The 23,775-nt window shown below is 46.6% G+C and overlaps 1 protein-coding gene across 1 annotated transcript in view; it reads left to right on the top strand.

Annotated features, from left to right (window-relative positions):
* LOC138357325 (uncharacterized) overlaps positions 1-23,775 on the top strand; it is a 909,843-nt gene that overhangs the window by 743,341 nt on the left and 142,727 nt on the right. The window contains exon 8 of the mRNA XM_069314010.1: positions 18,820-18,986. Within this exon, the coding sequence (XP_069170111.1) occupies positions 18,820-18,986 (167 nt within the window). The remainder of the gene's footprint in view (positions 1-18,819; positions 18,987-23,775) is intronic.

Genomic DNA, 23,775 nt, shown 5'->3' on the forward strand with positions numbered 1-23,775 from the left:
GCAGCGCCTGCTGTGGCTGTGAAGGCCAACCCGAGAATGACAGTCTTGACTGCAGCGAGCGCAGATAAACGCCGAAGCGGGTGCGTCTGACTGTGGTCGAGACCTCCTCTTAAATCCTTTATCTCCGCCTGCCTCTTCAGTTCATCCTCGAATTGCTGAAGTCCCTTCTGCACTTTACATCTCCAAGCAGATCTGTCCGCAGCTGCTGCCTCCCAAGTGTTGATGTCGATGTTCATCTGCTTGAGGTCGCGTTTGCAGGCATCTTTGAAACGCAGCTGAGGTCTTCTGGTGGGTCTCCTTCCTGATGCCAGTTCTCTATACAAGAGGTCCTTCGGTATGCGGCCATCGACCATCCGTGTGACATGTCCCAGCCATCGCATGCGTCTCTGTTTCAGGAGAGTGAACACTGAAGGGACTCCTGTTCTCTCGAGTACAGTGTTGTTGGTGACGTGGTCTTTCCACGTGATGTCAAGGATGCATCTCAGGTTCCGCATGTGAAAGGTATTAAGCCGTCTCTCCTGGCGAGAGCGCAGGGTCCAGGATTCCGAGCCATAGAGAAGTGTACTCACCACACATGCCATGTAGACTTGTGCCTTGGTGTGCACGGTCAGTTTGGCATTTTCCCAAAAGCGCTTTGTGAGCCTGGTCAGTGTTGTTGCGGCCTTCCCAATATGCCTGTTGAGCTCAGTGTCCAGGGAAAGGATGTCAGAGATTGTGGAGCCCAGGTACACAAACTCGTGAACTGCCCCAGCACACAGTCTGCTATATTTATACAGGGTAGCTCATTGACATCTTGTCCCATCACCTGTATCTTCTTCAAGCTGATTGTCAGGCCGAATGCGGAACAGGCTGCGGCAGAGCGGTTGAGTAGCTGCTACAGGCCTTCTGCTGTGTGTGTGGTGATCGCTGCGTCGTCGGCGAAGAGGAACTCCCTGAGGATTCGCATCTGTACTTTTGTATTAGCTCGGAGTCTGGATAGATTATAGAGCTTTCCATCAGATCTTGTACGGAGATAGATGCCTTCTGTGGTTGTTCCAAAGGCATGCTTGACGAGGATCGCGAAGAAGATGTCGAACAGGGTTGGAGCAAGAACACACCCCTGTTTAACACCACTGTTAATGTTGAATGTTTCAGAAGTTGAGCCGTCGTACACGACTGTCCCCTTCATGTCCTTGTGGAACGATTGTATCATGCTGAGTAGGATGGGTGGACAGCCAATTTTGGCCAAGATCTTGAAGAGTCTGTCTCTACTCACGAGGTCGAAGGCCTTTGTAAGGTCAATGAAGGCAATGTACAAAGCTTTTCTCTGCTCCCTGCACTTTTCTTGAAGCTGTCTCAAGGAGAACACCATGTCAGTGGTCGACTTCTCTGCTCGAAAACCACACTGTGACTCCGGGTACACTCTTTCGGCAAGAATCTGAAGCCTGACGAAAACCACCGTAGCGAAGTTTGCCAACGACGCTGAGGAGGGATATGCCGCGATAGTTGTTTACATCGCTTCTGTCACCTTTATTTTTGTAGAGAGTGATGATGTTTGCATCTCTCATGTCTTGTGGCACCGAGCCCTCCTTGCAGCACTGGCATAGAAGTTCAAAACTCTCAGATTTAAGTGTTCCACGAGCGCACTTGAGAACTTCAGGCGGAATCCCGTCGTCTCCTGGGGCCTTCCCTGAGGAAAGTGAATCCACTGCTTTCTCAACTGCTTTCACAGTTGGTTCAATATCAAGTTCTTCCATGATGGGCAGGCATTCAATTGCATCCAAAGCCTCTACGCTGACCAAGTTCTCTGGAGTAGAGTTCGGAGTAATGTTCCACCCAGCGATTCATCTGATGATCACGGTCTTTAATGATATCTCCAGTGGCTGATTTTAGAGGAGCCGTCCGGTTTTGTGTAGGGCCTGTTGCCTATTTGATCCATTTGTACATGCCTCTTATGTTGCTGACAGTGGCCGCAGTCTGGATGCTGGAACAGAGTCGAAGCCAGTAATCATTAGCACAACGCCTCGCAGTTTGTTGAACTCTACTGCGGGCAGTACGGAGGGCCTGTAGGTTCTTTTCTGAGGGCAGGTTCTTGTAGGATGAAAAAGCTCGTCTCTTTTCCTCTACGAGGGGTAACAGTTCCTCTGCACTGGCTTCGAACCAATCTGCTGACTTGTTCTGCATCTTACCGAAGGTGGACATGGCAGTGTTGAAAATAGTGCCCCTGAGATGTGCCACCTCTCACTTGCGCTATCGCAGGGTGATACAGGAAGGGCATTTACCAGCGCTGCAGTGAATTCCTCCTCCTTGTGAAGATTATGGGTCTTGTTTACGTTAATGCGTGGTCTTCCCTCCTTCTTTGCTCTGTGGATTTTCCGGGGCTGGAACTTTACTCTGCAAACGACGAGGGAGTGGTCGGTGTCGCAATCTGCACTCTGGAAGCTGCGGGTCAGTTTGACATTTCTCAGATTGTTACGCCCCATAAGCACCAGGTGGAGTTGGTGCCAATGCTTAGACCTGGGATGTCTCCAGGAAACCTTATGCTGGGGCTTGGTGTCGAAGAAGTAATTGGGGATGCAGAGATCATGATGGCAGCAGAACTCCAGGAGGCGCTGCCCACTCTCATTCATCTTCCCAAATCCAAACTGGCCCAGGCAAGAAGGCCAAGAGCTGTGATCAGAACCAACTCTTGCATTAAAATCTCCCAGGAGGAAGACTGGCTCTTGTTGAGGTATGTCTCTGAGAGCTAGGCCGAGGTCATCATAAAACTTGTCCTTCGCTTCGGTAGAGGAGGTCAGTGTTGGTGCATAGGCATTGATGAGGCAGACCATTCCTACTGCTGTATGAAGCTGAAGTTTGATGATCCTTGCAGACCTCTCCATAGGCGGTACTATGGACCCTAAGAACCTGTTCCTGATGGCAAAGCCAACGCCATGCTCCTTTACCTCTTCTGGTGGTTTGCCCTGCCAGAAGAAGGTAAAGTCCTTCTCCCATATTCTGCCGGTTGCGGGCAGACGTGTCTCCTGCAGGGCGACTATGTCCATCTGGAGCCTGCGCAGTTCATTGTTGATCACAGCTGTCTTGCAGGCGTCGTTCACTTCCAGTAGATCTTCCGAGAGACCCGGTGTCATGGTCCTTACATTCCATGTGCCCAGTTTGAGAACTGGGTGGCTCTGTGTTTGTTTTCTTTTGCCTGGTGCATGGGTTGACGATCCGCTTATTGGATTGTGGCCTAAGCCCCACGCACCCAGTGGAGCAGGCGGACCGTGGCGAGACAGCACCTTATTGGCTGGGGGCTGCCCAGCTTGAGGCGGGCGGTAGGCCCGGTAGCTGTCCTATGAAATCGGATGATTTCTCCCACCGACGGAAGCAACCCCTGGCGCCTTACTATTTGCCAATTGAATGCTAGGCTTATCACCGGTAACTGTCACTTCCCGTGTTGAGCCATCGCCAAGGCGATGCTGGAGTGTCCTCTCCAGGGCACAGGCCTGGGCAGTAATTATGGAGGATCAGCTGTTGCCCATGCAGCAGATCCACCCTCTCCACGCCACCGATGTGATCCAAGGGAAGGGCAGGCGCCGATACGCTTGGCACCAGTGTCGTCGCAGGAGTTGCCAGAATGTAGCTGTAAACAGCTGCAAACTGCCTTAGGGACACCGACTCCGGATTTTTCCTCAGGGTTGACTCCCGAAGTCTTTCCCATGAGTGGGTTTAGCCACAAGACAGCAGAGGTTTGAATTCGGAGTTTCCCTTCCCCTAGATGAGCTGCCTTTCCAGGCTAACGAGTCCCATCTGCCCGAAGCAACTGGTTTTAAGGCGCCCGAGACCCACCTTCGCCCCTTCTCCTGTTGGTAGAAGCAGTTCCGCCAGGCCTAGATGCTAAGCCACACGTGCAGGCCAGGAGCTGGACTTGGTTGTCAGAGGCTATTTGAGACGCACGCCATCAGGGGCACTTTACAGGCTGTGGGAGCTTATCTCTACAACCCTTCCCCCCCCCACTATAACAACCCTTGGAACCAAGGAACTTTAAAACTTTAAAATGCATAACGTTTCGAATACTTCTCGTATTCATCATCAGATCTAAAAGAAAAAACAGAAATCACAGTCAAATAACTAGTAAACAAAGAACTTCTAGTGAATATAATTGCCTATCAAAGAGAAGAAAGGAAAAATATTAAAAAACAAAGCACTTAAGCTTACTTAAAGTGATCAATACAAATAAAACTTTTAACTATCACATAGATAAAAGCTAAATAAAAAATTAATAAAATTACAAGAGGAATTTTATAAGTACCAAAATAAACCATACTATTAAACTTATGCGAAGTGATCAACTAGAGTGAAACTTGATAGTTGACATATGGGTACTAAACACTATTACAAATATTAATATAATGACTCCACATCTACATAAAATGTATATAAAATGCAAGCAAAATAGACGACAATTATTAAGTACTAACCAAAATCTTATAAAAACTCAAATATTAAACAAAACTAAATACCAAAAAATGTATTATATATCCTAAATAAAAAGATTATAATAATGTACAATGTCAAAACTTGAAATAAGTAAGAAAGGGCAAAGACATGGTAAACTTATCAAAATTTTAATAAAATTAAAATGCCAGTATGAACTATAAATCAAATTACTGGGCATAGTGTACAATTGAACAGCCGAAAGGTTGCTATTTAATAGAGGCCGCAGCTCCCTTATATATAAGGATTACATTACTCTCAAATCTGACTGGCCATTCATACATGTGTCCAGAATTTTAAAATCAGATTTCAGCAGAGAATGATTAAACTCATAACAATGGTTTCTAATCTCCGAAAATGCTGGTTTAGACAATGGTAATCCAGTCCTGAAAGATACTCCTCGGTGCTAAAGTATCCTAGTCTTAAAGTTCCGAATGGAACTCCCGATATATCCAGCATTACAGCTGGAACAATTATATATATATACGACATTAGAGCACAGGAGGGGGGGGGGGAAGGCACTTTATCTTTAAATTTAAAATAAGAGCCTATGGTATTTGTGTTGACGAAAATAAATCTAAAGTCTACTTGAGGATAACAATGTTGTAACAGTTTCCTCAATCGACTCCTTACAGAAATACAAATAGTATACCTCAATAAGTTTGGGCTTTCCCAGTCAGCACTGACTGAATCATAATAGCCCAATTGTCCGTCGGCCAGACCAATGATGCGGCAATTTTCTCGAAGGCAGGAAATAATCTTGATACCTCCTTTTCATTGAATTTAGCCACCATTTTTATATTCCGCACTGGGTCAAAACAACTGGCATTCCTTTTACCACTAAATCTTAGCACTTCCAATTCGTGTTGCCATTCTCTCTCCTCTTTCCTTTCTGAATCCACTGCCCTCCTTTGTGGCTGAGCGGATGCCAAGCTAAGGGGAGATTGTCGTTCTTAGTTGGTGGAGTGATTTGTCTGCTTAATTCCGATAACGAACGAGTCTCTGGCCTATTAACTGGCCTGAAAGTACTCGCCAGCACGTGCTTGAGCTCTTATGGCGGCCTTCAGTTGTCCATGGAAGCGTTCTACCATTCCGTTCGACTCAGAGTGGAATGCTGTTGTTCGGGTGTGTGTGGTTTTTAACATTAATCAGACAGAACAAGATTTTGTTGAAACGATTCAAAGTGCAGCCAAAAACTCAATCCCACTGAAAAAACAGACCACCAGATACCACAAAGATCACTGGTACTACTGCAAACATGTCAAAGAACTGAATCATTCACTCAACAGCACAAGGAAGCTATACAAAAAGCAGTCAAGTGACCGCAACAGGACCTTACTTTGTGAGGTCAAGGAACATGTGCATCTAGAGACCAGGATAATAAAAGAACAAAAGTGGCTGGAATGGTGTTCACATCCTAATGAACACACCTCTCTTGGAGAGATGTGGCAGCAAATCCACCGGACCAAAGGAAATAAAACACCTAAAGCCCAACACCCTAAGGATCCTCAACAGGAAGCCGAAGTACTGGCAACCAGGTTTGCAGAAGGAGCATCCAGTAATCAGCTTCCACCAGATGTATTAACAGTGCAGACAGGATTAGAGGAAGAAAGGTGGCACAGAATCTTTATAGCATGTGCAAAGTCTCTGATACTAATACCCCTTTCACATTGGATGAGCTCAACCGGGGTAAGAAAAACTCCAAAGATACATCCCCTGGAGACGACAAACTAACCTATAAAATTATTAGGAACCACGGCCCAGAGGGAGATACTTCACACCTTAGGTTAATTAATTTAGCCTGGACTTCTCAAACTAGACCTACAGCTTGGAATAGAGCAGACATAGTGCCGATCCCAAAACCCAAAGATCCAGCTAATCCCAGGCCAACCTCTCTCATAAGCTGTGCAGTCAAGACGGCTGACAGAATGGTACTCATCAGACTTGAATGGAAAATATCTAAACTGCACCAGGATATGTATGCCTATAGAAGAGGGGTTGGCACAGTGAAACGCATTACAACTCCGTTAGCACATTTGAATGACAGACCAGGAGTGCTGATATTCTTGGACCTCGAGAAAGCCTTTGAACTGGCTAGCGCTCAGCTATTCTCTGCTGCCTCATCGACAAAAAGGTCAAAGGCAACCTGCTCTCATGGGCCAAAAACTGTCTCAAACAGAGAATCAAGAGTAAAACTTCATGGCACAGTCTCTGAATACAAAAGACATGAAAATGGTACACTGCAAGGAGGCATTCTCAGCCCTCTTCTCTTCTACTGTTTAATGGAAAGAATAATGAAGTTGAAACTCCACAACACTGCAGGCTACTAAACTACGCGGATGACTTTGTCATCATTATAAAAGGGAGGGATGCGGCGCGCCTTGCACCCAAATGCTTAGACTGTATCAGTGAAGAGGCACAGCAGATTGGTATTAAACTCAACCCCACGAAGACAAAAGCCATGCCCATAAAAATAGCAAAGCCCAACATCCAACTCACAGTACAGGGTACAGCTACGATTATCAGTAAGATAATTATTTCCCCTGACCCAGTCCCAGTACGGCAGGCCTTGGTGGTTGGACTTTGCCAAAACAACCGAAACTCTTGGGCTGCCAGAGCGGGAAATGTCCTAAATATATGACATTTAAAAAGCATAATTCTTGAAAGAGGAGGTGATCAACCACACCCAAACTACACTTGTTCCCAACCGTGGGAGGAACCTACCTTCAAAATAGTAATAGAAAGTCTTCCGATGAAAAAGGCTGCCTATGATGCAACAGTCCTAAAGCGCATCATTGAAAAACAAATGTGCAGCATTGCAGTGGCAGGAGCCACCCACATCTTCACAGACGGGTCGGTGGACACAGATTATGAGAGTGCTGGCGTTGCTCTTTGCACGACCAGCGTACAGGCATATTGGAGACTGGGAGGACTAGTATCATCATCCCAAACTGAGTTGTTTGCCATACAACAGGCATTCGCATATGTGATTGCACAAAACACTCAAAATGCAATCATACACACAGACTCAAAAATTAGGAAAAAAGACAACGTGGAAATAATTACCACCATTTTGTATCTTGGAGCAGTCGCTAAAGGCAAAAGACTCAACATAACCCTAAACTGGATACCATCACATGTTGGAGTCCCATTAAATGAGAATGCCGATGAAACTGATAAATTGGCAACTCGTCATGCAGGGATACATAAAACAATCCAACCCAGCCTACAGTACGTAAAACACATCATCACCAAAAAACTCTCACACATCAACAAAGCCTATCTACACCAAAGAGTAGCAGAAGGGTTGCCCTCTGCAATATGGTATCTTCAGGCTAACAAGTAAGAAGGGTTAAATATCTCAAAAGGAATCCACAGGGGAATAGCAGTTAGGTTATATAGACTACGTCTAGGTTACAGATACAACTGGGAGATTGGTGAACCCCGACAGAGAGAATGCATCTTCTGCCAAACTGTCACAGAAAAGCCACTACTTCACTATCTCCTGGAATGTGAAGCAACCAACGACCTTAGAATAGCTTCAGGAGTCCATACATCTTGCAGTAACCACCCTGAAGCCATTAACACTGCCACTCTTCTGGTCAAAAAAGTTTCCAGCACCCTCATAAACACTGTCAAACAGTATCCTCTCCCGGAATAGCAGCCTGACCATTAAATGCAACCTCAACACACTGTATACATTTACTGAAAAAATTCTACCATTTACGGGCTATTCATGCCCGTGCCACCTCTTGGGTGGCTTAATCTTCATCAATCAATCAATCGGTCCTGTACACACTGCGACAGAGAACGAGCTGTGAGTGCATCAAACATTCGAAGATGGTCCTGTAGACAATGTGTGACAAAGAAAGAGGATGAGTACATTCAACATTCGAGCAGAGTCCTGTACAGATGCGCGACAGAGAAGGACCTGCGAGTACCATAAACATTAGAGGATAGTTCAGTACACAAGTACGGCAGAGAAATGGCTGTGAGTGTATCAAACATTCGAAGTTATCTTTAAAAGGTCAAAGGCAATCAAGACCGTTAATGACATGCCAAGATTCTAATCAAGGTTGTCAGGCCTTCCGAGGCTCATGAATCCTCAGATCAGGAAAGTTGTTCAATGGAAACTGTATATGATGAGAAAGTGAACTCCTTCACAATAGTGGTGATTAGAGTGAACCCATCCCACGGTGGTGGTGAAAGTGAACACATCCCACGTTAGTGGTAAGAGAGTGAACCCATCTCACGGTGGTGGTGAGAGAGTGAACCCATCCCACGGTGGTGGTGAGAGAGTGAACCCATCCCACGTTAGTGGTGCGAGAGTGAACCCATCCCACGTTAGTGGTAAGAGAGTGAACCCATCCCACGGTGGTGGTGAGAGAGTGAACCCATCCCACGGTGGTGGTGAGAGAGTGAACCCATCCCACGGTGGTGGTGAGAGAGTGAACCTATCCCACGTTAGTGGTGACAGAGTGAACTCATCCTACGGTGGTGGTGATAGTGAACACATCCCACGTTAGTGGTGAGAGAGTGAACCCATCCCACGGTGGTGGTGAGAGTGAACACATTCCACGTTAGTGGTGAGAGAGTGAACCCATCCCACGTTAGTGGTGAGAGTGAACCCATCCCACGGTCGTGGTGAGAGAGTGAACCCATCCTACGGTGGTGGTGAGAGTGAACACATCCCACGTTAGTGGTGCGAGAGTGAACCCATCCCACGTTAGTGGTGAGAGAGTGAACCCATCCCACGGTGGTGGTGAGAGAGTGAACCCATCCCACGGAGGTGGTGAGAGAGTGAACCCATCCCACGGTGGTGGTGAGATAGTGAACCCATCCCACGTTAGTGGTGAGAGAGTGAACCCATCCCACGGTGGTGGTGAAAGAGTGAGCCCATCCCACGTTAATGGTGAGAGAGTGAACCCATCCTACGGTGGTGGTGAGAGTGAACACATCCCATGTTAGTGGTGCGAGAGTGAACCCATCCCACGTTAGTGGTGAGAGAGTGAACCCATCCCACGGTGGTGGTGAGAGAGTGAACCCATCCCACGGTGGTGATGAGAGAGTGAACCCATCCCACGGTGGTGGTGAGATAGTGAACCCATCCCACGATAGTGGTGAGAGAGTGAACCCATCCCACGGTGGTGGTGTGAGAGTGAGCCCATCGCACGTTAGTGGTGAGAGAGTGAACCCATCCTACGGTGGTGGTGAGAGTCAACACATCCCACGTTAGTGGTGAGAGAGTGAACCCATCCCACGTTAGTGGTGAGAATGAACCCATCCCACGGTGGTGGTGAGAGAGTGAACCCATCTCACGGTGGTGGTGAGAGTGAACCCATCCCACGGTGGCGGTGAGAGAGTGAACCCATCCCACGGTGGTGGTGAGATAGTGAACCCATCCCACGGTGGTGGTGAGAGAGTGAACCCATCCCACGTTAGTGGTGAGAGAGTGAACCCATCCAACGTTGGTGATGAGAGTGAAACCATCCCATGGTGGTGGTCAGAGAGTAAACCCATCCCACGGTGATGGTGGGGAGAGTGAACCCATCCCACGGTGGTGGTGAGAGTGAACCCATCCCACAGTGGTAGGTGAGGGAGTGAACCAATCCCACAGTGGTGGTGAGAGTGAACCCATCCCACGGTGGTGAGAGAGTGAACCCATTACACGGTGGTGGTGAAAGTGAACCCATCCCACGGTGGTGGTGAGAGAGTGAACCCATCCCACGGTGGTGGTGAGAGTGTGTACCCATCCCACGGTGGTGATGAGTGAATCCATCCCACAGTGGTGGTGAAAGTGAACCCATCCCACGGTGGTGGTGAGAATGAACCCATCCCACGGTGGTGGTGAGAGTGAACCCATCCCACGGTGGTGGTGAGAGTGAACCCATCCCACGGTGGTGGTGAGAGAGTGAACCCATCCCACGGTGGTGGTGACAGAGTGAACCCATCCCACGGTGGTGGTGAGAGTGAACCCATCCCACGGTGGTGGTGAGAAAATGAACCCATCCCACGGTGGTGGTGATGAGAGTGAACCCGTCCCACGGTGGTGGTGATGAGAGTGAACCCATCCCAAGGTGGTGATGAGAGTGAATCCATCCCACGGTGGTGGTGAGAGTGAACCCATCCCACGGTGGTGATGAGAGAGTGAACCCATCCCACGGTGGTGGTGAGAGTGAATCCATCCCGCGGTGGTGGTGAGAGTGAATCCATCCCACGGTGGTGGTGAGAGTAAATCCATCCCACGGTGGTGGTGAGAGTGAATCCATCCCACGGTGGTGGTGAGAGAATGAACCCACCCCACGGTGGTGGTGATGAGAGTGAACCCATCCCACGGTGGTGGTGAAAGAGTGAATCCATTCCACGGTGGTGGTGAGAGTGAATCCATCCCACGGTGGTGGTGAGAGTGAACCCATCCCACGGTGGTGGTGAGAGAGTGAATCCATTCCACGATGGTGGTGAGAGTGAACCCATCCCACGGTGGTGGTGAGATAGTGAACCCATCCCACGGTGGTGGTGACAGAGTGAACCCATCCCACGGTGATGGTGCTGAGAGTGAACCCATCCCACGGTGGTGGTGAGAGTGAACCCATCTTACGGTGGTGAGAGAGTGAACCCATCCCACGGTGGTGGTGAAAGTGAACCCATCCCACGGTGGTGGTGAGAGAGTGAACCCATCCCACGGTGATGGTGAGATAGTGAACCCATCCCACGGTGGTGGTGAGAGAGTGAACCCATCCCACGTTAGTGGTGAGAGAGTGAACCCATCCCACGTTGGTGATGAGAGTGAAACCATCCCATGGTGGTGGTGAGAGAGTAAACCCATCCCACGGTGATGGTGGGGAGAGTGAACCCATCCCACGGTGGTGGTGAGAGTGAACCCATCCCACAGTGGTAGGTGAGGGAGTGAACCAATCCCACGGTGGTGGTGAGAGTGAACCCATCCCACGGTGGTGAGAGAGTGAACCCATCTCACGGTGGTGGTGAAAGTGAACCCATCCCACGGTGGTGGTGAGAGAGTGAACCCATCCCACGGTGGTGGTGAGAGTGTGAACCCATCCCACGGTGGTGATGAGTGAATCCATCCCACAGTGGTGGTGAAAGTGAACCCATCCCACGGTGGTGGTGAGAGTGAACCCATCCCACGGTGGTGGTGAGAGTGAATCCATTTCACGGTGGTGGTGAAAGAGTGAACCCATCCCACGGTGGTGGTGAGAGTGAACCCATCCCACGGTGGTGGTGATAGTGAAGCCATCCCACGGTGGTGGTGACAGAGTGAACCCATCCCACGGTGGTGGTGACAGAGTGAACCCATCCCACGGTGGTGGTGAGAGTGAACCCATCCCACGGTTGTGGTGAGAGAATGAACCCATCCCACGGTGGTGGTGATGAGAGTGAACCCGTCCCACGGTGGTGGTGATGAGAGTGAACCCATCCCAAGGTGGTGATGAGAGTGAATCCATCCCACGGTGGTGGTGAGAGTAAATCTATCCCACGGTGGTGGTGAGAGTGAATCCATCCCACGGTGGTGGTGAGAGAATGAACCCACCCCACGGTGGTGGTGATGAGAGTGAACCCATCCCACGGTGGTGGTGAAAGAATGAATTCATTCCACGGTGGTGGTGAGAGTGAATCCATCCCACGGTGGTGGTGAGAGTGAACCCATCCCACGGTGGTGGTGAGAGAGTGAATCCATTCCACGATGGTGGTGAGAGTGAACCCATCCCACGGTGGTGGTGAGAGTGAACCCATCCCATGGTGGTGGTGAGAGTGAACCCAACTCATGGTGGTGGTGAGAGTGTGAATCCATCCCACGGTGGTGGTGAGAGTGAACCCATCCCACGGTGGTGGTGAGAGTGAACCCATCCCACGGTGGTGGTGACAGAGTGAACCCATCCCACGGTGGTGGTGACAGAGTGAACCCATCCCACGATGGTGGTGAGAGTGAACCCATCCCACGGTGGTGGTGAGAGTGAACCCATCCCATGGTGGTGGTGAGAGTGAACCCAACTCATGGTGGTGGTGAGAGTGTGAATCCATCCCACGGTGGTGGTGAGAGTGAACCCATCCCACGGTGGTGGTGAGAGTGAACCCATCCCACGGTGGTGGTGACAGAGTGAACCCATCCCACGGTGGTGGTGACAGAGTGAACCCATCCCACGATGGTGGTGAGAGTGAACCCATCCCACGGTGGTGGTGAGAGTGAACCCATCCACGGTGGTGGTGAGAGTGAACCCATCCCACGGTGGTGGTGAGAGTGAACCCATCCCACGGTGGTGGTGAGAGTGAACCCATTTCATGGTGGTGGTGAGAGAGTGAACACATCCCACGGTGGTGGTAAGAGTGAACCCATCCCACGGTGGTGGTGAGAGAGTGAACACATCCCACGGTGGTGGTAAGAGTGAACACATCCCACGGTGGTGGTGAGAGTGAACACATCCCACGGTAGTAGTGCGAATGAACCCATTGTGGGGAAATCTGGCTCTAGTTTAATTCTAATAAATGTATAGTTCTATGAATGCAAATAAAGCTTAAATCTAAGACAGCTCGAAGGACCATAAAATATGCTAAATGAGAGAACCAGTGACTTATGGATCTCTATGATTATATGTAATTAAATTCTGTTATTCTATTCTGCCTTGACTGTAAATTCTATACATTCTAGAACCAGCTTAGCATGACACATTTTGGTGGGGGGGGGGGGAGCTATGAGGGTTAATCTACGTGAAACATATTTTATGTGATAATAATAATGATAATATGTATACACATAGATTATATGAAAATACAATGTAAAAATAGTACTGCACGATAAAGATTAATAATAAGTAATCAGTGGAAGACAGTATGTATATATGATTCTTACACTGAGAGAGAACTATTTACAATTAGAACTAAATAAATCTCAGCTGTGACAGAGGAACGTAGTTGACGTCCAATCTCTACAACGGTCTGGAGTCAGCTCTGTGATAATGATCCTTGAAACACGTGACCGAAGTGGATGCTGCAGTCTCGCCTACGCTGGTACTCCAGCTCAAATGAAAATATCATGTAAATTTCACTCCAAATCCTAGAATCACTCATTTAATAGTAAATTCTATATGGATCTGGGGACCAGCGGTACACTTACGTAGTGTTTGGTGTCGCCAAATATCGTATCGAACAGGAAAGTAACCTAATTCTATTTTAAAGGCCTCTAAGAACAATTAAGGATACTAATCTTCCCTGCCTAACGTGGTGTCCGTAAAATGGAAGTTGCCGGTTCAGTCTGGAGTCTGTAGATGGCCAGATGCTCCTAAATTAAGACTAATCTTGATAAGCAGACTTAACGACACCTATGTAATGGTAGTTGTCTCGTGTATCTTTCTCGCCAGTATGGCGTCTTCTCTCCCTTCCTGCTCGGAAGTCGCGCATGCGCATAGTTCCCAGTAGGGGTTCCCAATTATATGGAAGGAAATGCGTTGTGACGAATATATACGTCACAATAAAGATATTACGTGGCGACACCTCTTTTCTCCTGATGTGGTCAATTAATTTAGACGATATTAAATGAACGAGAAAAGATCTGAAGTGGAGATACAATTTATCATTATATTCACTGACACAGCAAATCGTGGCAGCTTAAAATAATTCTTAGTAAACAATGATAAATTTATTCACAAAAAGCGAATCTACTTATAAATGCTTATCCTTAATAAAAGACAAAATAAGGATAGATTCTACTCGATATGTTAATATGAAATGTTCCTGGAGGCTAGATGACTGACGCAACATTTCCACGATTCTAAGGAAAATTATATGACGCTCCACTTCCTAATACAATGAATTCTGTGATACTAAACTACGGATTAGTAGTGTTAGTTAATTATAGCACTTAGTACTGGAAATACATCCTATTGTACGAAGGATTAGTAAATGAGTATTAAATGATTCTGAAGCCAAAAATAGGAAATACATCATATTGTCTTAGGGACGCAAATTAATTGTTGCAAATTTCCTACACCCATCCCACTGTGGTAATGAACCCGTCCCACGGTAGTGGTGATGAAAGTGAACCCATCCCACGGTGGTGGTGAGAGAGTGAACCCATCCCACGGTTGTGGTGAGAGAGTGAACTCATCCCACGGTGGTGGTGAAAGAGTGAACCCGTCCCACGGTAGTGGTGATGAAAGTGAACCCATCCCACGCTGGTAATGAGAGTGAACCCATCCCACGGTGGTGGTGAGAGAGTGAACTCATCCCACGGTGGTGGTGAGAGAGTGAAGCCATTTCACGGTTGTTGTGAGAGAGTGAACTCATCCCACGGTGGTGGTGAAAGAGTGAACCCGTCCCACGGTAGTGGTGATGAAAGTGAACCCATACCACGGTGGTAATGAGAGTGAACCCATCCCACGGTGGTGGTGAGAGTGAACCCATCCCACAACGGTGGTGGTGAGAGTGAACCCATCCCACAACGGTGGTGGTGAGAGTGAACCCATCCCACAGTGGTGATGATGAGAGTGAACCCATCCCACGGTGGTGATGAGAGAGTGAACCCATCCCACGGTGGTGGTGATGAGAGTGAACCCATCCCACGGTGGTGGTGAGAGTGAACCACTGAAACAATTATTCCTTTTTAGTTCTTCGTTCACAGGTGCTAGTTCTCCCGTCACTGAAGCCAGTTCTCCCCTCACTGAAGCCAGTTCTCCCCTCACTGAAGCCAGTTCTCCCATCACTGATGCCAGTTATCCCATCACTGATGCCAGTTATCCCATCACTGAAGCCAGTTCTCCCCTCACTGAAGCCAGTTCTCCTCTCACTGATGCCAGTTATCCCATCACTGATGCCAGTTATCCCATCACTGATGCCAGTTATCCCATCACTGAAGCCAGTTCTCTCCTCACTGAAGCCAGTTCTCCTCTCACTGATGCCAGTTATCCCATCACTGATGCCAGTTATCCCATCACTGATGCCAGTTATCCCATCACTGATGCCAGTTATCCCATCACTGATGCCAGTTATCCCATCACTGATGCCAGTTATCCCATCACTGATGCCAGTTATCCCATCACTGATGCCAGTTATCCCATCACTGATGCCAGTTATCCCATCACTGATGCCAGTTATCCCATCACTGATGCCAGATATCCCATCACTGATGCCAGTTATCCCATCACTGATGGCAGTTATCCCATCACTGATGGCAGTTATCCCATCACTGATGGCAGTTATCCCATCACTGATGCCAGTTATCCCATCACTGATGGCAGTTATCCCATCACTGATGCCAGTTATCCCATCACTGATGTCAGTTATCCCATCACTGATGCCAGTTATCCCATCACTGATGCCAGTTATCCCATCACTGATGTCAGTTATCCCATCACTGATGCCAGTTATCCCATCACTGATGCCAGTTATCCCATCACTGATGTCAGTTATCCCATCACTGATGCCAGTTATCCCATCACTGATGCCAGTTATCCCATCACTGATGTCAGTTATCCCATCACTGATGCCAGTTATCCTGTCACTGATGTCAGTTATCCCATCACTGATGCCAGTTATCCCATCACTGATGCCAGTTATCCCATCACTGATGTCAGTTATCCCATCACTGATGCCAGTTATCCCATCACTGATGCCAGTTATCCCATCACTGATGCCAGTTATCCCATCACTGATGCCAGTTATCCTATCACTGATGCCAGTTATCCCATCACTGATGCCAGTTATCCCATCACTGATGTCAGTTATCCCATCACTGATGCCAGTTATCCCGTCACTGATGCCAGTTATCCCATCACTGATGCCAGTTATCCCATCACTGATGCTAGTTATCCCATCACTGATGCCAGTTATCCCATCACTGATGCCAGTTATCCCATCACTGATGCCAGTTATCCCATCACTGATGCCAGTTATCCCATCACTGATGCTAGTTTTCCTCTCACTGATGCCAGTTCTCCCCTCACTGATGTAACAGGGACGGGGTAATGTCTCTAATTCACCCACTACCCAGCCCTTAGTTAACTGAACTTAAAGAACCCAGAGCTGTACTATTAGCCTTCAGTCCACTCCTCGTGATCTTAGACGGTGTATCGCCTTAGATACTACAAACACGAACACTGTACTGGCCCCCTAACAAACCCTTGAGACCTTCTCAGCTGCCACCACCCAAACCCCTCACGATATTGACGATTAATTAATTGTGGTTCGAGGTCTATCAATTAACCATTAATTCCTTGGGTGTTAATCCCAATTAATTGAAAAGGGAGGTATGAATTTACGTTAAATGTGGAAATTAAATCGAAAACCATGGGAATATATCCGATATTAAATAGAATAGGCTTGCTTGAATTATATACCGACGACTCAGTCAAATAGACCAGCTCGTGGATTCTGCGACAAAGACAATCATATACCCTTATTCGTAAACTCAAAACACAGAAACACAGAACTAGCAATTACTCAGTAAAATTTATTAAATCAAAGCTTATTAAATGAAAACAAAAGGGAAACACCCCCTATCACTCACTAACTGAAATGCATCGTACTGAAATATTTCCTAAGTTAGAGGCAATGAAATCAAATGAACGGTACAAAACTCTTAAGCACGTTACCGTGATCTAAGACCAGCCTGATGTTCGTCTGCCAGCTGCCCACTCCACACTCTCTCCTCTCTCTATTCCAGACAGTGAAGACACTGAGACATTCCAGACACTAATATAACTCCGCCAGCCTCTCTGACTGCTACATTACTAGACCAGGTTAATTGAACAAACTAATCATACTTCGTGGCCACCCAAATGGTTGAATTATTATTGAAACTGATAGTAATTCTATAGGCATCTTCGACCAGGCTATTTCCAATTACAATATTGAATGGTGACCTGAATTTATAATTTATGAATTAACAATACGGGAGTTTGTGGTCTCTTCAGCCGCCTGCCCTTGACCCCAGTGGGTCAGTGACGCCTGACGAACTAGTCCCCCTCTCTAAATGACGTCACCGTCTCTTTGATAGCAAACTAGCATTAATCTTTACTCTACATTCATGTTAACCTAACCTAAGTCCTTAAACCAGAATTGGTTCTTACTGCAATTACTGTATTTATTGAATTACTCATCACTATTGAATTACAAGTGAAACGCAGCCATTTTGTCTTCTATCCTCGCCAATCCCTTAATCACTGGCGCGAAGATCTTTCCGCTCCTAACAAGGTAGAAGTACCCTCAGACTCCAAGCCTGTAAAACCACATGATCTAGGATCTATGACTTCTAAAACAAGCTTAACTTGTAACACTGAGGCTGGTTATCCCATCGCTTATGGCAGTTCTCCCATCACTTATGCCAGTTCTCCCCTCAGTGATGCCAGTTATCCCATCACTTATGCCAATTCTCCCCTCAGTGATGCCAGTTATCCCATCACTTATGCCAGTTCTCCCCTCACTGATGCCAGTTCTCCCCTCACTGATGCCAGTTCTCCCATCACTTATGCCAGTTCTCCCCTCAGTGATGCCAGTTATCCCATCACTTATGCCAATTCTCCCCTCAGTGATGCCAGTTATCCCATCACTTATGCCAGTTCTCCCCTCACTGATGCCAGTTCTCCCCTCACTGATGCCAGTTCTCCCATCACTTATGCCAGTTCTCCCCTCAGTGATGCCAGTTCTCCCCTCAGTGATGCCAGTTCTCCCCTCAGTGATGCCAGTTCTCCCCTCAGTGATGCCAGTTCTCCCCTCAGTGATGCCAGTTCTCCCCTCACTGATGTCAGTTATCCCATCACTAATGCCAGTTCTCCCCTCAGTGATGCCAGTTCTCCCCTCAGTGATGCCAGTTCTCCCCTCACATATGCCAGTACTCCCCTCACATATGGCAGTACTCTAATCACATACACCAGTACTCCCCTCACATATGCCAGTACTGCCCTCACATATGCCAGTATTCCCCTCACATTCATCAGTACTCCCCTCACATACACCAGTACTCCCCTCACATACACCAGTACTCCCGAACATACACCAGTGCTCACCTCACATACACCAGTTCTCTCCTCACATACACCAGTACTCCCCTCACATACACCAGTACTCCCCTCACATACACCAGTGCTCACCTCACATACACCAGTATCCCTTCACATACACCAGTACTCTCCCTCACATACACCAGTACTCCCCTCACATACACCAGTACTCCCCTCACATACACCAGTACTCCCCTCACATACACCAGTGCTCACCTCACATACACCAGTACTCCCCTCACATACACCAGTACTTCCCTCACATACATCAGTACTCCCCTCACATACACCAGTACTCCCCTCACATACACCAGTACTCCCCTCACTGATGTAAGCCGTCTTGTCACTGCAGGTTCCGTTCATACTTCAGGGAGGTGGTGCTGCAGTGTTGCCTCGGGCGCCGCTGCCGCTGCTGCTGCTGCTGCTGCTGGGGTGTCAAGTCCAGCAGACTGCTTCACTCCCCTGGCCCGGCTCCCCGCAGACATGACAGCCTCGAGCTAACATCCCGCAGCAGAACAAGTTAGTTAATGTTTCATCCTCATAGTTTATTCATTCATCATAAGTATCTTGTTATTCAACAAAATTACACGGTGGTCTTATTTCATCTTTCTATAAAATATTCCCACATCTATATAAATAAAATGGAAATGTTCTTTTGTTCAAAATGGCTAATCTCCAAAAGTTCTTCACCGATTGCTTTGAAGTTTTCACACAATGTTCCATTCGCATCCGGCCAGGATTTTATATACATACTATATAGACGTCACGTCTGTCACGGTAAAAAAAAAAAAACATGCTTTTCTGAAAAGCTGTATTTTTCGTGTCTTTCATGTCGGGGAAATCTTCGAAACCTTTTTACCGGTTGCTTTTAAATTTTGACACAACATTGCATTTGAATAGGCGAATGTTTTTATATACTTACTATATAAAAAAAATGTTAAAAAAAAAACGCGCCATCTGTCGGACGTATCAGCAACACACGCTGTAATCTCAGAAAGTTCTTCACCGATTGCCTTGAAATTTTGACACAACGTTCAAACGTTAAAGACGTTAAAATTAACCACAAATATACGTGTCTAGCAGCAAAACGATCCATCAGCTGGGATATTCCTACATCAATTTCTGGAAATTGGGAACGGAAACGTGCTGGTTGATCTCACTTCAGAACGAATTTCATTGCCTCAAAACTTCTACAATTTAGTGACGTCAAAAGAAGAATTTGTTGAAAAAGTATTTCCCAATGTTCAAACCAATTATAAGAATCACGATTGTCTGAGTGAACGAGCTCTTCTTGCGGCCAAGAACAAAGACGTCCACTAACTTAACAATATTGTTCAGTCTAACATTTAAAGCGAGGCAGTCACATACAAGTCCGTCGACACTGTTGAGGAAGCAGATGAGGCGGTTAATTATTCAACATAAATTTTGAATTCGCTCGATCTGCCAGGAATACCATCACACGTACGACAATTGAAAATTGGCGTGCCAATTATCATGTTGCGAAATATCAACCAGCCAAAACTTTGCAACACCACGCGCCTTGCAGTAAAAAAAATTAATCAGCAACGTCGGTAAAGCCACAATCTTGACAGGACCTTTCAAATGTGAACTTGTTCTCATTCCTCGCATTCCTATGATTCCAACAGATATGCCATTTCAATATAAGAGACTGTAATCTCCAATTCGATTGGCGTTTCGAATTACCATCAACAAAGCTCAGTTTATAGCTAGACACGAATTGCTTCTCACATGGACAATTATATGTTGCGTGTTCTGGAGTCGGCAAACCAGACAATCTCTATATTTCCACAGACAGTGGAACAACAAAAAATATTAGAAACGTGCGCTTTCTCTTTTTTTTCCATTTAACCAGACTGAGCCACAGCAACGCGTGGCGGGTATTGCTAGTAATAAATATAAAGGCAGAGTAATCTGTTCAGATTTAGAAACTATGTAGAGATAATGATATATTTTATTGACTCTTATACTTATTCTAATAGATGGAGCATACTAACTAAGACCCGGCGGTGTCAGGGTGTGTGTTTGTCTCTGTCTTTGTCTCTTTCTCACTCTCCCTTCCTCTCTCCCTATGGTTTCTTCTCACTCACATATATCTGCTCTCTAATGTATCTGACCCTATCTACCTCCCTCCTATTCTCTCTGTGCTTCTGTCTCTCGGAGCACGCAGTACACACCCCCCCCCCTCCCCCAACAATGTACACATTACACACGCCCAACAAACACACAATGTAACCACAATATTATTATATTGTTGCTGCTTTGATGGAACGTTTGGTGGAACTAACCAACAATTCGGTTATTTTGCATAATTAACAGTTGAAAAAATATACGAAAGCTCTATTTAAAACCTGTCCTCTATTTCAAACTTCATAGGTATCATTGGTTGGGGATAATCAGGGGATAATCCTACGTTACTAGGGCCTGGGGTCGACTCCAACTCTCTTATGACCTTGTAAAGTAGGTACAATCCATGTACAATCACAAATCACTTTATGTGTTGGTCTAATTGCAAGCAGCTGGCGTCTGATCTCTAACAAACAGACATTTATAGCTACAAAGAGCATGACCACAGCCTGCGTTAAAGAAAACTTTTTATATCAAACTCAGGAGGAATCGTAACAATGCAGAGAAGTGGGACTGCACATCTGAGAGGTTTGTAATTATGAACCAACTTCTAGTCATTTGCATTATCTTTACACTAAATGAAAGTGGTCTCTGTTAAATACAAGAAAACCGGGGTTGGACTTTTTTCATTACAATTCATTAACTAAACACTACTGCACAATATTTATCTCAAGATGTCTGGACATAAAAGCATGTCCAGACAATTTAGGCTAAGCAATATTTGTTTAAAAAAAAATTACAATTAAATTAACAAAATTTTTTTTGATACCACATTAAAAAAACACCAAGTTGAGAGTAGACTTTCGAATCTCTTTCACTTGAAAGATTCTATTACAAACAAAAATCATAGCGTTTGTTGCTTAATACAAATGGTAATAATGATGCAGGAACAGTTACTCCAGTTTACCTAGCAATGATAATGGTAAATGTTAACATATAGTAAGGCTGCAGTGCTTGATGACATAATGGTAAATGTTAACATATAGTAAGGCTGCAGTGCTTGATGATATAATGGTAAATGTTAACATATAGTAAGGCTGCAGTGCTTGATGACATAATGGTAAATGTTAACATATAGTAAGGCTGCAGTGCTTGATGATATAATGGTAAATGTTAACATATAGTAAGGCTGCAGTGCTTGATGACATAATGGTAAATGTTAACATATAGTAAGGCTGCAGTGCTTGATGATATAATGGTAAATGTTAACATATAGTAAGGCTGCAGTGCTTGATGACATAATGGTAAATGTTAACATATAGTAAGGCTGCAGTGCTTGATGACTGGAACTCACTTGGTGCTTGTGAGCATACTTGATTCTTGTAAGCATATTTGGGGCTTGAGAGCTCACATGATGGTTGTGAGCATACCTGATGCTTGGGAGCATACTTGGTGCTTGAGAGCTCACTTGGTGCTTGTAAGCTCACTTGGTGCTTGTGAGCTCACTTGGTGCTTGTGAGCTCATTTGGTGCTTGAGAGCTCACTTGGTGCTTGAGAGCTCACTTGGTGCTTGTAAGCTCACTTGGTGCTTGTGAGCTCACTTGGTGCTTGTGAGCTCATTTGGTGCTCGTGGGCTCACATGGTGCTTGAGAGCTCAATTGATGCTTGTGAGCTCACTTAGTGCTGGTGAGCATATATGGTGCTTGAGAGCTCACTTGGTGCTTGTAAGCTCATATGGTGCTTTTGAGCTCACTTGGTGCTTGTAAGCTCACATGATGCTTTTAAACTTACTTGGGGCTTGTGAGCTCACATGGTGTTTGTGAGTTTGCTTGGTGCTTGAGATCCCACTTGGTGCTTGTAAGCTCACTTGGTGCTTGTAAGCTCACTTGGTGCGTGTAAGCTCACTTGGTGCTTGTAAGCTCACTTGGTGCTTGCAAGCTCACTTGGTACTTGTGAGCTCACTTGGTGCTTGTGAGCTCACTTGGTGCGCTCACTTGGTGCTTGTGAGCTCACTTGGTGCTTGGGAGCTCACTTGGTGCTTGGGAGATCACTTGGTGCTTGGGAGATCACTTGGTTCTTGAGAGATCACTTGGTGCTTGAGAGATCACTTGGTGCTTGTGAGCTCACTTGATACTTGTGAGCTCACTTGGAGCTTGGGAGCTCACTTGGTGCTTGGCCGCTCACCTGGTGCTTGAGAGCTCACTTGGAGCTTAGGAGATCACTTGGTGCTTGTAAGCTCACTTGGTGCTTGTGAGCTCACTTGGTACTTGTGAGCTCACTTGGAGCTTGGGAGCTCACTTGGTGCTTGTAAGCTCACTTGGTGCTTGAGAGATCACTTGGTGCTTGTGACTTCACTTGGTGCTTGTAATCTCACTTGGTACTTTGGAGCTCACTTGGTGCTTGGGAGCTCACTTGGTGCTTGTGAGCATACTTGATGCTTGTGAGCATACTTGGTGCTTGAGGGCTAACATGGTGTGTGCTAACTCACTTGATGCTTGTGAGCATACATGGTGCTTGAGAGCTCACTTGGTGCTTGGGAGCTCACTTGGTCCTTATAAACTCACTCGGTGCTTGTGAACTCACTTGGTGCTTGTGAGCTAAATTGGTGCTTGAGAGCTCACTTGGTGCGTGAGAGCTCACTTGGTGCTTGAGAGCTCACTTGATGCTTGTGAGCATACTTGGTGCTTGAGAGCTCACTTGGTGCTTGGGAGCTCACTTAGTGCTTGAGAGCTCACTTGGTGCTTGTGAGCATACTTGATGCTTAGGAGCATACTTGGTACTTGAGAGCTCACTTGGTGCTTGAAAGCTCACTTGGTGCTTATAAGCTCACTTGGTGCTTGTAAACTCACTTGGTGCTTGTGAGCTCACTTGGTGCTCGTGACCTCACTTGGTGCTTGAGAGCTCAATTGGTGCTTGTAAGCTCATTTGGTGCTTTTGAGCTCACTTGGTACTTGTAAGCTCACATGATGATTTTAAGCTCACTTGGGGCTTGTGAGCTCACATGGTGCTTGTAAGCTCACTCGGTGTTTGTGAGCTTGCTTGGTGCTTGTGAGCTGGCTTGGTGCTTGTGAGCTCACTTGGTGCTTGTGAGGTCACTTGGTGCTTGTAAGCTCACTGGGTGTTTGTGAGCTTGCTTGGTGCTTGAGAGCTCACTTGGTGCTTTTGAGCTCACTTGGTGCTTGTTAGCTCACTTGGTGCTTGTAAGCTCACTTGGTACTTGTGA

This window comes from Procambarus clarkii, chromosome 7 (genome assembly GCF_040958095.1).
Source record: "Procambarus clarkii isolate CNS0578487 chromosome 7, FALCON_Pclarkii_2.0, whole genome shotgun sequence".
Classification (NCBI taxonomy): Eukaryota; Metazoa; Arthropoda; class Malacostraca; order Decapoda; family Cambaridae; genus Procambarus; species Procambarus clarkii.